The 12,627-nt window shown below is 49.7% G+C and overlaps 2 protein-coding genes across 5 annotated transcripts in view; one reads left to right on the top strand and one right to left on the bottom strand.

Annotated features, from left to right (window-relative positions):
• SAE1 (SUMO1 activating enzyme subunit 1) overlaps window positions 1–12,627 on the top strand; it is a 179,364-nt gene that overhangs the window by 33,215 nt on the left and 133,522 nt on the right. The gene's annotated exons all lie outside the window — the stretch shown is intronic.
• ZC3H4 (zinc finger CCCH-type containing 4) overlaps window positions 1–12,627 on the bottom strand; it is an 80,086-nt gene that overhangs the window by 10,944 nt on the left and 56,515 nt on the right. For all 4 annotated transcript variants that reach the window (XM_029619936.1, XM_029619937.1, XM_029619939.1 and 1 more), the window contains 2 exons: window positions 8,785–9,494; window positions 7,852–8,114 (listed from right to left, as the gene is read on the bottom strand). In XM_029619936.1, coding sequence (XP_029475796.1) covers window positions 7,852–8,114; window positions 8,785–9,494 — 973 coding nt within the window. The remainder of the gene's footprint in view (window positions 1–7,851; window positions 8,115–8,784; window positions 9,495–12,627) is intronic.

The following is a 12,627-nucleotide window of genomic DNA, read 5'->3' as shown; positions in this document are numbered from 1 at the left end:
TGCTAATGGTTTGAAGATGCAGGCAGTGACTCAGGGAACATGGGCCCTCGAGGAGTGAGTACCGGTTTCCTGATAGCACCTGGTAGGGGATCTAGGCATACAATTGATAGGACCTGGTAGGGGATCTAGGCATACAATTGGATGAGAACCTCACGATGAAGAAACACAATAAGCTAATCACATCTGGCTACAGCAAGTTAAGGATTCTACAGCGTCTGAAGCCTTTACTAACTGTTGCGACCGTCAGTCTATGACGGCTTCGCCCCGCCTACCTTTCACTACTTGCGGCTCCTCCCGCTCACCTCGGACGGACTACTGGCTGCCGCGGCGTTTGTCTGCTGTCCTCTCCGGCATCCCCGGACCGGCTTTGGTGCTGCCTCCAAGGTACCTTAGGGCGCGTGCGCTGCCCTCATCTTTATTTCCACGTTGGCGCAAACCTCAGGGGCGTCCCTCTGATATGACGTCACGCTGCCCGGATATTTAAGCCTACAATATTTGCTAGCTCATCGAGTTAGCACCGGAAACTCTACGGATGGGATTCGCTCTCCATACCAAAGCTGCTCTGCCACTCCAGCGCTATCTGGAACTCTTACACCTTTCAGGGTTGCTAACGGGGTACCTGCTCCTCGGGGGCCCCTTTTGCTTCTTTCAGGTGCTATCAGGAAACCGGTACTCACTCCTCGAGGGCCCATGTTCCCTGAGTCACTGCCTGCATCTTCAAACCTTTCTATTTGGAAGACTTCACTAACAGTTTCCATCTGTGAGTACAACTACCATCTATTCCACAGTACTGCTTCACTGGAACCAGGTACTCGCTCCTCCAGGGCCTGCCCTCTGTTCCGGTGCTAGACCTCTCGTCTAGTGCAATTTCAGTTACTGCTACATGAGTACAATACAACGGAGTCTCTCTCCTCTAAGGGATCAGGTACTCGCTCTTCGAGGGCCTGCTCTCCCTGTCTCAGAGCTTCTCCTAATTCTACCTGGGACTCTGAATGCTTCTCATTGTGTACTCATAAAGAAAAATTAGTTTCTTACCTGATAATTTTCATTCCTGTAGTACCTAGGAGGTTATGCCTCCTGTCCAGCAGATAGAGTCAGAGAAAAGCTGAAAAGCACCCCCTAGATATACTGGTGTTCCACCTGCGATCCTTCAGTATAAAGAATATCAAAGCAGAATGAATCATAGAAACATCCACTCCTGCTGAATAGTAAACTCCTTTAACTCAACCAATGACTAGATCAAATAGGCCTAAGGCTCTGAAAACACAAACTTGTCTCCCTATATGAAAATAGAAAACCCTGTATAATTTGCCTGAAACTACGCATCAACACGTATTCCGATACTCTGCAGCTGCAGGAACTGTAAGGAGACAAAGGAACAGAAAGAAATACGAGCGGACTCTCCAGTAGTAAACAGACTTGGGCGGGCTGATCCTAGGTACTACAGGAACGAAAATTATCAGGTAAGAAACTAATTTTCCTTTCCCTGTACGTACCAGGATCAGTCCAGACTGCTGGGATGTACCCGAGCTGCCTTAAATGGGGTGGGACCCAGAGAGTCCCGCTCGAATCACAGTGCTACCAAAAGAATCCGCCGACGGATCACGGATATCCAACCGATAATGTCGAGCGAATGTGTGCAAGGACTTCCAAGTGGCCGCCCTGCAAATCTCTTGAGGAGACACGAACTGACTTTCAGCCCATGATGCCGCCTGAGAACGAAGAGAGTGAGCCTTAAGCCCATCCAGTACAGAACGTCCGCACCCGATGTATGCGGAAGCAATCGTGCTTTTCAACCAGCGGGCAACAGTAGTCTTGGAAGCCTGAAGACCCTTTTTGGGGCCATTCCACAAAACAAATAGATGATCCGACCGTCGAAAATCATTAGTCACCGCCAGGTACCTCAGAAGTGCCTGCCAGACATCCAAACGCGTCAGATCCCGACCTTGAGAAGAGCGAATATCCTCCTCAGAAAAGGCAGGTAATTCCACCGCCTGATTGACATGGAAGGCCAAAACCACCTTAGGCAAGAAAGAAGGCACCGTGCGTAGGGATACCCCGGACTCAGAAAAAGCAAAAAACGGCTCCCTGCACGACAATGCCTGAAGTTCCGAAACGCGAAGCGCTGAAGAAATAGCCACTAGAAATACTGTCTTGAGAGTTAAATCCTTCAAAGTGGCTCTCTTGATAGGTTCAAATGGAGAAGCGCAGAGACCACGGAGAACCAAATTCAAGCTCCAGGATGGACATGGAGCCCTAACAGGGGGACACAAATTCCTAACCCCGCGTAAAAAACGAGCAACGTCCGGGTGGCAGGCAAGAGAAGAACCATCAATCCTGCCCCTCAGACAGCCCAGGGCTGCTACCTGCACGCGAAGTGAACTGTAAGCTAAGCCCTTTTTCAAACCGTCCTGCAAAACGCGAGAATATCCCCCAAAGAGGCCCTCCGTGGTGACAGCTTTAACCTACTGCACCAGGAGTCAAAGACTTCCAAACTCTAGCATAAGCGAGAGACGCTGAGGACTTGCGTGCCCTGAGAAGAGTAGAAATCACCGCTTCCGGGTAACCCTTCTTTCTCAGTTGTCTCCGCTCATAAGTCAAACCGCTAGACAAAAGCGATCCGCCAGATGGAAAGATACTGGGCCTTGACTCAGAAGATTCGGGAGATGACCGAGACGTAATGGACCGTCCACCGCCAGATTAACCAGATCCGCGAACCACGGCCTTCTTGGCCACTCCGGGGCCACTAGAATTACCAGACCCTGGTGAGATTCGATGCGTCTTAACACCTTTCCCACTAGGGGCCATGGGGGAAACACATAAAGGAGGATGCGTGGAGGCCATGGAAGTTCCAGCGCATCCACCCCTTCCGATCCGTGTTCCCTCCTTCGACTGAAGAAACGAGCCGCTTTGGCGTTTCGCAGAGTCGCCATTAAATCCAAGCGCGGGGTTCCCCAACGTCGAGTTATGAGTTGCATCGCCTCGGCCGACAGTTCCCACTCTCCTGGATCCAGGTGTTGTCGACTGAGAAAATCTGCCTGAACATTGTCCACGCCTGCGATGTGTGAGGCCGCAATGCGGGTCAGATTGCGTTCTGCCCAGGCCATTAACAAAGTCGCTTCGGCAGCCACCGAGCGACTTCTTGTGCCTCCTTGCCTGTTTATATACGCCATGGTGGTGGCGTTGTCTGATAGAATTCGCACTGCCAGACGGTGCACCATCAGGAGGAGTTGACGCAAGGCCAGATGAACCGCCCGGGTCTCCAAGCAATTGATGGCCTGCCGGGGGGGACCATCGTCCCTGCACTGCTCGGACTGACAGACCGCCCCCCACCCGGATAGACTGGCATCCGTCGAAACAATGACCCAAGGTGGAGATTCCAAGTACACCCCCTGAAGGAGATGGTCCGGTATTAACCACCAACTGAGATTGGACCATGCCGGCTCCGGCAAGGGCAACAGCATGTTATAGTCCTCCAACTTGGGATCCCAGCGGGAAAGCAGTTCCCCCTGCAAAGGGCACATATGAGCAAAGGCCCAAGGGACCATTTCCAGAGTAGAAGCCATATGCCCAAGTACCTGTAAATAATCCCAGGCCGTAGGCAATGGCAGTTCCAACAGGTTCCACACCTGAGCCATTAAATTGACCATCCGTTGTCGTGGAAGAAACAGTTTGCCCACCGAGGTATCGAATCAGGCTCCCAGAAACTCTAGGTGCTGAGTTGGGGTTAGATGGCTCTTCGTGAAGTTGATCACCCAACCTAGCGCCTGTAGCTGCTCCACCACTGACTGAACCGCTAGCTTGCACAGAGCTTCCAACTTGGCCCTTATGAGCCAATCGTCCAGATAGGGATGCACTAGTATCCCTTGGCGGCGAAGAGAAGCCACGACCACCACCAATACTTTGGTGAAAATTCTGGGGGCTGTCGCCAAACCGAACGGCAGGGCACAAAACTGATAATGGTCCCCCAGAACCATGAACCTCAGAAATCTCTGATGGTGCTCCTGGATTCCAATGTGGCGATACGCGGAGGGGGAGGGGGCCTGAGTGCTAGATGCTGTTCTGCCCAGCTGATTAGATCACGAGCTTCATGAGCCAATGCCCAACTCTTGGTGCCATCTTGTTGGTTGATGTAAGCCTGCCACCAACAGGACTTACTGTATGCTTTTTTTTTTTTTTTTTTTATAAAAGCACTGTCCGACAATACTGTCACCAGCTTCTCCCTTACCAAGGGCAGAAAAGCCTTTAGAGCCAAATGAACAGCTCTCGTCTCTAAGTGACTGATGGAAAATAAGGCTTCCTCCACTGACCACTGGCTCTGTAAGGACTGGTCCTGACACACTGCTCTCCAGCCGGAGAGACTGGCATTGGGTCACTGAGGTCCACTCCTCGTCTCAACTTGTTCGGAAGGAGCCACCATGAGAGACTGGACCTGGCAAACTCCGTAAGCCGAAGTGGAAGCTGAAACTGCTCTGACAACGGATTCCCAGTGCGATAGTAAGGCTGACTGTAGGGGCCTCATATGAGAAAATGCCCATGGAACCAACTCCAAAGTGGAGGACAAAGACCTGAGAACTTGCAAGTAATCCCAGACCTTGGGAATCCACTTCCTTAACAACTCACAAACTTGAACTTACAATTTGGAAATTTGCTCTTTAGTGAGGAATACCTTCCCACCTTGGTATCGAAACGCGCCCCCAGGAATTCCAAAACCTGGAAAGGGAAAAGATGATTCTTGGATAGATTAAATTATCCATCCTAATGACCTCAAGCGCCAGAGGACCAAGTCCACTGCCTCCCAGCAATGAGCTTCTTACTTCACTCGAATCAATCAATCGACCAGATAGGGGTAAACCAAGATGCCGTCCCTCTGGAGGGCAGCAGCCACCACGATCATCACCTTGATGAAGGTCCTGGGTGCCATTGCCAGACCTAAGGGAAGAGCGCAAAACTGAAAATGTTCCCCCAGAACCATGAATCTCAGGTATCTTTGATAATCGTGCCATATTCCTATGTGTAAGTACACTTTGGTCAAATCCAGAGACGCCAAGTACTCGCCCTTGTGTACCGAGGCAATCACCGATCACAGAGTCTCTCTTCGAAAGCGAGGAACCTTTAGAGCCATGTTCACCTTTTTTAAATCAAGGATCGGGCAGAACATGCCCTCCTTCTTGGGAACTATGAAATAAATAGAATAGCGGCCTGTCCCCTGCTCCTCCAGGGGGACATGAACAATGGCTCCCAGCATGCAAAGGCGACAAACTGTCCCGTACTGCCAATTTCTTTTCTTTTAAGTACATGGGGAGACCAAGAACAAATCTCTTATTGGGCGAGCAAATTCTAAAGTGTAACCTTGTACTATCACTGGCCCACTCCTTGTAGAACAGAGCCAACCAGCCCCCCCTATGACTGGCACCGAGGAGTGGACCAGCGTGGCATTATGAGGTGGACTTGGCTCCACCACCACTCTGGGAGGAGCCATCTCTTCCCGGCCTTCGCCCTTGAAAGGACTGGTTCCAGAACGGCTGCCTTCCCAAGGACTGTCAATGGTTGCTACCTGACGCTCTGGTAGACCGAAAATGCCTATTTTCTCTGAAACAGGAACATGAAGGAAAGGACCCTTTTCCCCTTCGGCTTATCTTCAGGCAGTTTATGAACCTTGTTCTCCCCGAGAAGCTTGATCATCTCCTCCAAGTGGCGAATGAAAGGTAATTTCCCCTTGAAAGGCAAGGCTCCCAACTGAGACCTGGATGAGACATCGGCCGCCCAATTCCTCAACTAGAGTCGTCTGTGGACTGAAACCTTCGACATCATTGTCCTAGAAGAGGTCCTAACGAGATCCTATAGCACATCAGTGCCATAGGCCACCACAGCTTCCAGCTGCTCCGCTACTGCATTTCAGATTCAGACAAGGAGCTGTCTGATTGTAACTGTTGAACCCAGCTGCTCGAATGCCAAAAGCAAATACCTCAAATATCTTTTTGAGGTGTATGTCCAACTTCCTATCCTGAAGGTCTTTCAGGGCTGTAGCACCGGCAACTGGAACAGTTGTCTTCTTAGTAACTGCCGAAACTGATGCATCCACCTTTGGGACCTTCAGAAGCTCAGGTGTATCCCTCTGGCAAAGGATACAACTTATCCATGGCTTTGCTGACCTTCAGGCCTGCCACTCCCATAGAAACAACGGCAGAAGAAGACCAAACGGCCCATCCAGTCTGCCCAGCAAGCTTTCACACTTATTTTTCTCATACTTATTTATTTACTTATCTGTTACTCTTGGCCCTTATTAGTAACTTTTTGGTTCTAATTACCTTCCACCCCTGCCATTGATGTAGAGAGCAGTGCTGGAGCTGCATCAAAGTGAAGAATGAAGCTTAATTGGTTAGGGGTAGTAACCGCCGTAATAAGAAAGCTACTCCCATGCTTATTTGTATACCCAGCCTGTGCAATTCAGTTCTTGTTGGTTGTTGTCTGAATATAAATCCTCTTATCTTCTTTCCCCCCTGCCGTTGAAGCAGTGAGCTGGATAAAGTGAAATATCAGGCTTAATTGATTTGGGGTAGTAACCCTGAACACCAACGTGCTGACCGACTGGTAAAAAGGAAAAGACCTTGTTGGACCCCGGTAGCCAGTCATGACAGGGTCCACGTCTTCCAGCCCCGATTCCTCTCGTGGGATCCAGAACCGTGGGAATCAGGGGATCCAGCTCCTCCTTGTGGAACAGCCGTACCACCTTGGGATCATCCCCTTCCACCGCCGGGCTTTTAGTCCATGCCTGATCCAGATTCTGGTCCACCAAACCCATATCTGACCCTGCACCCGCAGATCCTCCTGTTCTTTAGCCTCAGAGGAGGAGTCTGTGGTGGTAGTCAGTGCTGAGGCCCCTGGGACCCTCAGCCCGGTTGGGACTAGGCCTCTTCGCTGGTCTTGAGCGCGCTTAAGCTGCCTGTACTGTTTTAAACCGACCCACGGCTTTCCTAGCTTTATGAGCTTTGTGCAATAGGAGAACAAAGTCAGATGAAAAAGTAGAAGAAGCATCTGAGTCAATCTGGGAAACTTCCTCGCCTCCTGCTTGATTCTCACCAGCCTCTGGACCTCCCCCGGAGGCCCTAACCACTGGAGACAATGAAAGAGGGAAATCCCCCTCCCCCTCCGCGGCTTTCGAGGCAGCTGAAAATGTGGACAAAATGGCCGCCATTCCCGCACTCAGCGGGAGGGGGTCATCCAGACTGCCTCACTGGAGAGAGCCTCCCAGGCTTGCGGCATCCAGCAGAAGTAGCTGTCACCCTCCCCAAGGTGTCCTCTCCCCTGGAGAGCTAAAAGCGGTGCCGTCAAAATGTCATCCACATGAAATGGCTAAGTCAGCATGCTTATCGATGGAAAATTACCTACAGCTGAATATGGACCTCTGTGTTTTACATATTATATTTAAAGCAACAGCATTATCGGGTTCTTTTGTTATTGTTATGGATTTTATTAAAGGTTTTTCAAAGCCTCTACTCCTTTCCATTAAAGATATAAGCAATTGGCGGGGATAAGAGGTCAAAAAGAGCTGGTGATATGCTATTATTCATATAAGTTTATCCAAATAACTTTAGGACCTTTCTATGGCACCAGACCTTCCTAGATAACTTAAAAGGGGTGGACTAGAAATGTTTTAAATAAATAATAGTGATTATTGGTACTATCTGGCTAAGTCAAGTCTGCCCGCAGACCATCTCCAACTTATTCAGCTAAGTTTTTATCCAGATAATGACTTAGCTGGACAAACTATCTGAAAATGGACTTCACTGTGTACAGACTGTGTTTTTGGAGAAGAAGAGAACCAAGAAATAAAGCAGGAAAATGCACCTGGGTTGCCCATCATCTCTGAGTCCATTTCTAGGCCTGGATCTTGGTAGAAATCATCATAGAAGTTCTGTTCTGGGGGACCTGGTGGCATCATTCCTGAGTTCTCTGGATCATCTGGATCGTACGGCATCATTGGGGGGCCTGAGCCCATGGGAGGCCCTTGATTCATTCCAGGGCCCATAGGCATCTCATGAGGCATAGATCCTGGTGGCCCTGGAGATTCGCCAGGGCCAGGGAATCTGGGAGGCGGAGCACCCGGTGGTCTAGGAGGAAGCATACATAAATGAATGAGATTTCAAATAACAAACAGGATCCTGATGCTAACTTTTCCATGATACACATGCTGCCTTTCAAGAAATCCTTGAGTTTATTGTCCAGCATTTTATTGTACAAGTACACTTTCAATCAACAAGGTGGCATCACCATATGTCCTCTGCCAACTATAGGCACAGGAGCAACCCCTACTTTATACCCTCCCACCCTCAAAAGCAGGATGATGCCAATGTAGGAACTTTCCAAAGCTTTTAAATACTTATTTTACCTTGAGAATGAGCCAAAAGAAATTTCAGAAAGTAGCAGTGAAGGACTTTGGTTTTATCTGCTAGCTGACACATACTTTATTGGCAATATTATATCCATGTGTTTAACATTCTCCCAACCATAAAAAAACATGTTTTAAAAGCATATTTATAAGGGAGTTTAGGGTCTTTAGACAACCAATTAATGGAGCTGCATCCATCTTATGAGCTTTCAAAGGTGGTGATTTATATTTCATGGCTTGTGTAAGGATTTGTGCCTATGAGCAAGTGTTAGCCCTACGTCACTTGACCAGCAACATTCCTACACTGGGCTTTATACTGATGATGACTGCCTCATCTACCAGCATCCTTCTCCCTAGCTGTTACTATAAAGGGAAAACTGCTTTCTATATACCTGACGCCCAGCTTGTGTGCCAGATGTGCAGTGGGGCGGACCACGATTTCAAACAGAGACGGGATTTTCTTCTGACATAACTGGTCTTGTAGGTCCTGCTGCTGCTGTGGTGGCAGTGGTACTGGCGTTGGCTGTTGCGGAGGCGGCATGGGTCCAGATGGGGGAGGCAGTGGAAAAGGAGGTGGTGGCGGTGGGAGACCCCCAGGTATTGGGCCACCAGGAACTGGCCCTCCACCAGGAATTGGACAAGCAGGAATTGGACCACCTACAGGAATTGGACCTCCAGGACCAGGACCTGGTCCTGGACCCCCAGGAATTGGACCTCCAGGACCAGGACCCCCATGGATTGGACCACCTGGACCAGGACCCCCAGGACTTGGACCTCCAGGACCAGGACCACCAGGAATCGGACCTCCGGGACCGGGTCCCCCAGGAATTGGACCTCCGGGACCAGGACCCCCAGGAATTGGACCCAGACCCCCAGGAATTGGACCTCCAGGGCCTGGTCTACCATTAGGTGATGTTGGAGCCGGTGGTGGTCCTGGCGGCACAGGGGGCCCCTGTGGTCCTGGGGGCCCAGGAGGATGAGGAGGTGTAGGCAAGAGACCAACTCCAGGAGGTGGTTTGGGTAAAGGATTGATGCCCTGCTTTTTCAGCTCTTCCACGTCTTTTTCATCCTCTGCTCCTGCTTCAGCATCCTCAGCTAACATCTAGTGAAAAGAGAAAAATGTGAAAAATGTGTGACCACTTCAGTTTTATAAACAAGAAATAAATAGTCATTCTCAGTAGACAAGGTAGTTTGCAGTTATACTAGCCTCATGACAACTAGAGTCTCTGGACATGGACAGAACATCCCCTATAATTTTTTTTTATGCACTCACGTATGGATTCTCAAAGCCTTGCCACGTGCGTAACATTACCCACTGTCAACTGCTACTAACTGCTGAGGGATTCAGCTCTATGTCTGCAGCTGATCACAAGAATCTCTGGCTCAGAAAGGCTGACTTAAGGGCTTCTGTATGGAAAAATGTAGCCATAACAGTTCACATCCGAATGAATACAAAGCAAAGTTTCTCACCTGTAAAGGAAAATTGGTTCTTACCTGCTAATTTTCGTTCCTGTAGTACTCCGGATCAGTCCAGATTGCTGGGTTTTGCCTCCCTTCCAGCAGATGGAAACAGAGAGTACCCCCTCTTAAATTGGTGTGTTACCTGCAGCTCCTTAGTATAAATAGAATCCAAGCAAATAATAAACTTTATGGAACAAACGCATATCAAGGGAAGGACCAAGAAGAATTATTAACTCCAACTATATACACTAGAACTATGACACTGGAGTTTTCTGTGTAGGATGATCATAAAAATAAACTCCACACGAGCAGACTTCCTAGAAATTGAAGACTCCCAATGGGCGGGCGTCTGGACTGATCCGTGGTACTACAGGAATGAAAATTAGCAGGTAAGAACCAATTTTCCTTTCCCTGTACATACTTGGATCAGTCTAGACTGCTGGGATGTACCCAAGCTGCCCTACCTGGGGTGGGAATTGGAAAGTCCGGCTCTGGACACTGCCTCCAAAATTAACTACGTCTGCAGCCTGGACGTCCAGACAGTAGTGTCCTGAAAAAGTATGTAGAGATTTCCAGGTCGCCGTCCTACAAATTTCCTGCAGAGAAATCAACTGATTCTCCACCCAGGAAGCTGCCTGTGACCGAGTGGAATGTGCCTTCAAACCTTCCGGAACCACATGTCTACGGCAAATATAAGCGGAAGCAATGGCCTCTTTCAGCCAGCGGCAATAGACGTTTTAGACGCCTTCTGGCTCTTCTTAGGGCCACTCCACAAGAAAAATAAATGATCCAAAAGCCAAAAAGAGCTTGTGACCTCCAAGTACCGCAAAAGGACCCTTCTGACATCCAAGCACCTCAATTCCCAAGTGTGAGTTGGCTCTGTTTCAGCATTAGGAAAGGCTGGTAATTCAACAGATTGATTCAAATGAAAAGCTGAAACCACCTTCGGAAGAAAAGAAGGAACAGTCCTGATAGATTCCCGAATCCGAAATCCGCAAGAAGGGCTCCCAGCAAGAGAGAGCCTGTAACTCTAACACTCTCCTAGTGGAACAGATCGCCACCAAAAACACTGCTTTCAGGGTCAAGTCCTTTTATGACACCTTCCTAAGCGGTTCAAAAGGAGCTTCGTACAAGACTTTAAGGACTAACTTAAGACTCCAGGAAGGACACACTTTACGAACTGGAGGATTTACATGTTTCACTCCGCGAAGGAAACGTACCACGTCGGGATGAGCCGCCAGGGTCGCTCTCTGAACTTTGCCTCTGAGAACTTTGCCACCACCTGAACTCTAATGGAATTAAACGACAAGCCCTTAGTGAAGCCCTTCTGTAAAAAGGCCAGGATTTGTGCCACAGAGGCCTGACGAGGGAGAACTCTCCGCTCCTCACACCAGGATTCGAAATCTTTCCAAACCCAGACATAAGTTAAGGACGTAGATGTCTTGCGAGCCCCAGAGTAGAGATGACGTCCTCCTGGTAACCTTTACTTCTTAGCCGACTCCTTTCAAAAGCCAGGCTGCTAGACAGAAGCGATCCACCTGGTTGAAAAATATAGGATCTTGCTGCAGCACATTCGGAAGATGAACCAGGTGCAGGGGATCGTCCATTGCCAGATTGACCAGGTGTGCAAACCAAGGTCTCCGGGACCACTCTGGAGCTACCAAAATTACCGGACCAGAATGAATCTCTATTCTCCGAAGAATCTTTCCTATGAGAGGCCATAGAGGAAACACATAAAGCAGGACTGTTTTCAGCCACGGGAGGACCAGGGCATCGACCCCTTCCATGCCGTGCTCCCTCCGGCAGCTGAAAAAACGTGGGGCCATCAGGTTCAGAGAGAAATGAGCTGCATGGCCTCGTCTGAGAGCTCCCACTCTCCGGGGTCTAGCCTCTGACTTAGAAAATCCTCCAGCACATCGTCGATTCCCGCTATGTGCAATGCGGCCAGAATGGATAGATTCTACTCCGCCCAGTCCATCAGCTGAGCTGCCTCCGTGGCCACTGGGCAACTCTTGGTCCCGCCACTGCTTTGTCCGATAGGACTCGCACCACCCAGTTGCGCAAAAGTGGGAGGAAACTCTGTAGTGCCAAGCACACTGCTCTCGTCTCGAGACAACTGATCGACCACGCTGCCTCCTCTGGAGACCATTGACCTTGAATCGAATGAGACTGACACACAGCCCCCCATCTGGCGAGCCTGGCATCTGTTGTCACAATCACCCACTGAAGCACCTCGAGATCCACTCCGCGTGCTAAGTGATCTTGCACCAGCCACCAGCTGAGACTGGACCTGGCGGACTCTGTGAGTGGTAAAGGAACTTGAAACTCCTCTGACATAGGGTCCCACCGGGACAACAATGCCCTCTGCAAGGGTCTCACGTGAGCAAATGCACATGGTACCAATTCCAGAGTGGACGCCATAGACCTCAGAACCTGTAAGTAATCCCAGACTCTGAGATTCAGTGTCCCCAGAAGGTGCTGCACTTGAGATCGCAGCTTGGTGGCTCTTTCATCTGGAAGGAAGACCTTGCCGAGCCGGGTATCGAACCGGGCCCCTAAGAAGTCCAGGATCTGAGATGGCTGCAGATGACTCTTGGCCTGGTTGACCACCCATCCCAGGAACTGTAAGCGATGCACTACCGCGGCTACTGCCTGCTTGTAGAGCATGTCTGATTTCGCCTGAATGAGCCAATCATCCAAGTATGGGTGGACTAGAATCCCTTCCTTGCGAAGGGTCACTGCTACCACTACCATTACACTTTGGTGAAAGTACA

Source organism: Rhinatrema bivittatum, chromosome 11, assembly GCF_901001135.1.
Source record: "Rhinatrema bivittatum chromosome 11, aRhiBiv1.1, whole genome shotgun sequence".
NCBI classification, from domain to species: Eukaryota; Metazoa; Chordata; class Amphibia; order Gymnophiona; family Rhinatrematidae; genus Rhinatrema; species Rhinatrema bivittatum.
The sequence above is the reverse complement of the archived record's forward strand: the minus strand, read 5'-3'. Positions and strand labels throughout refer to the sequence as shown.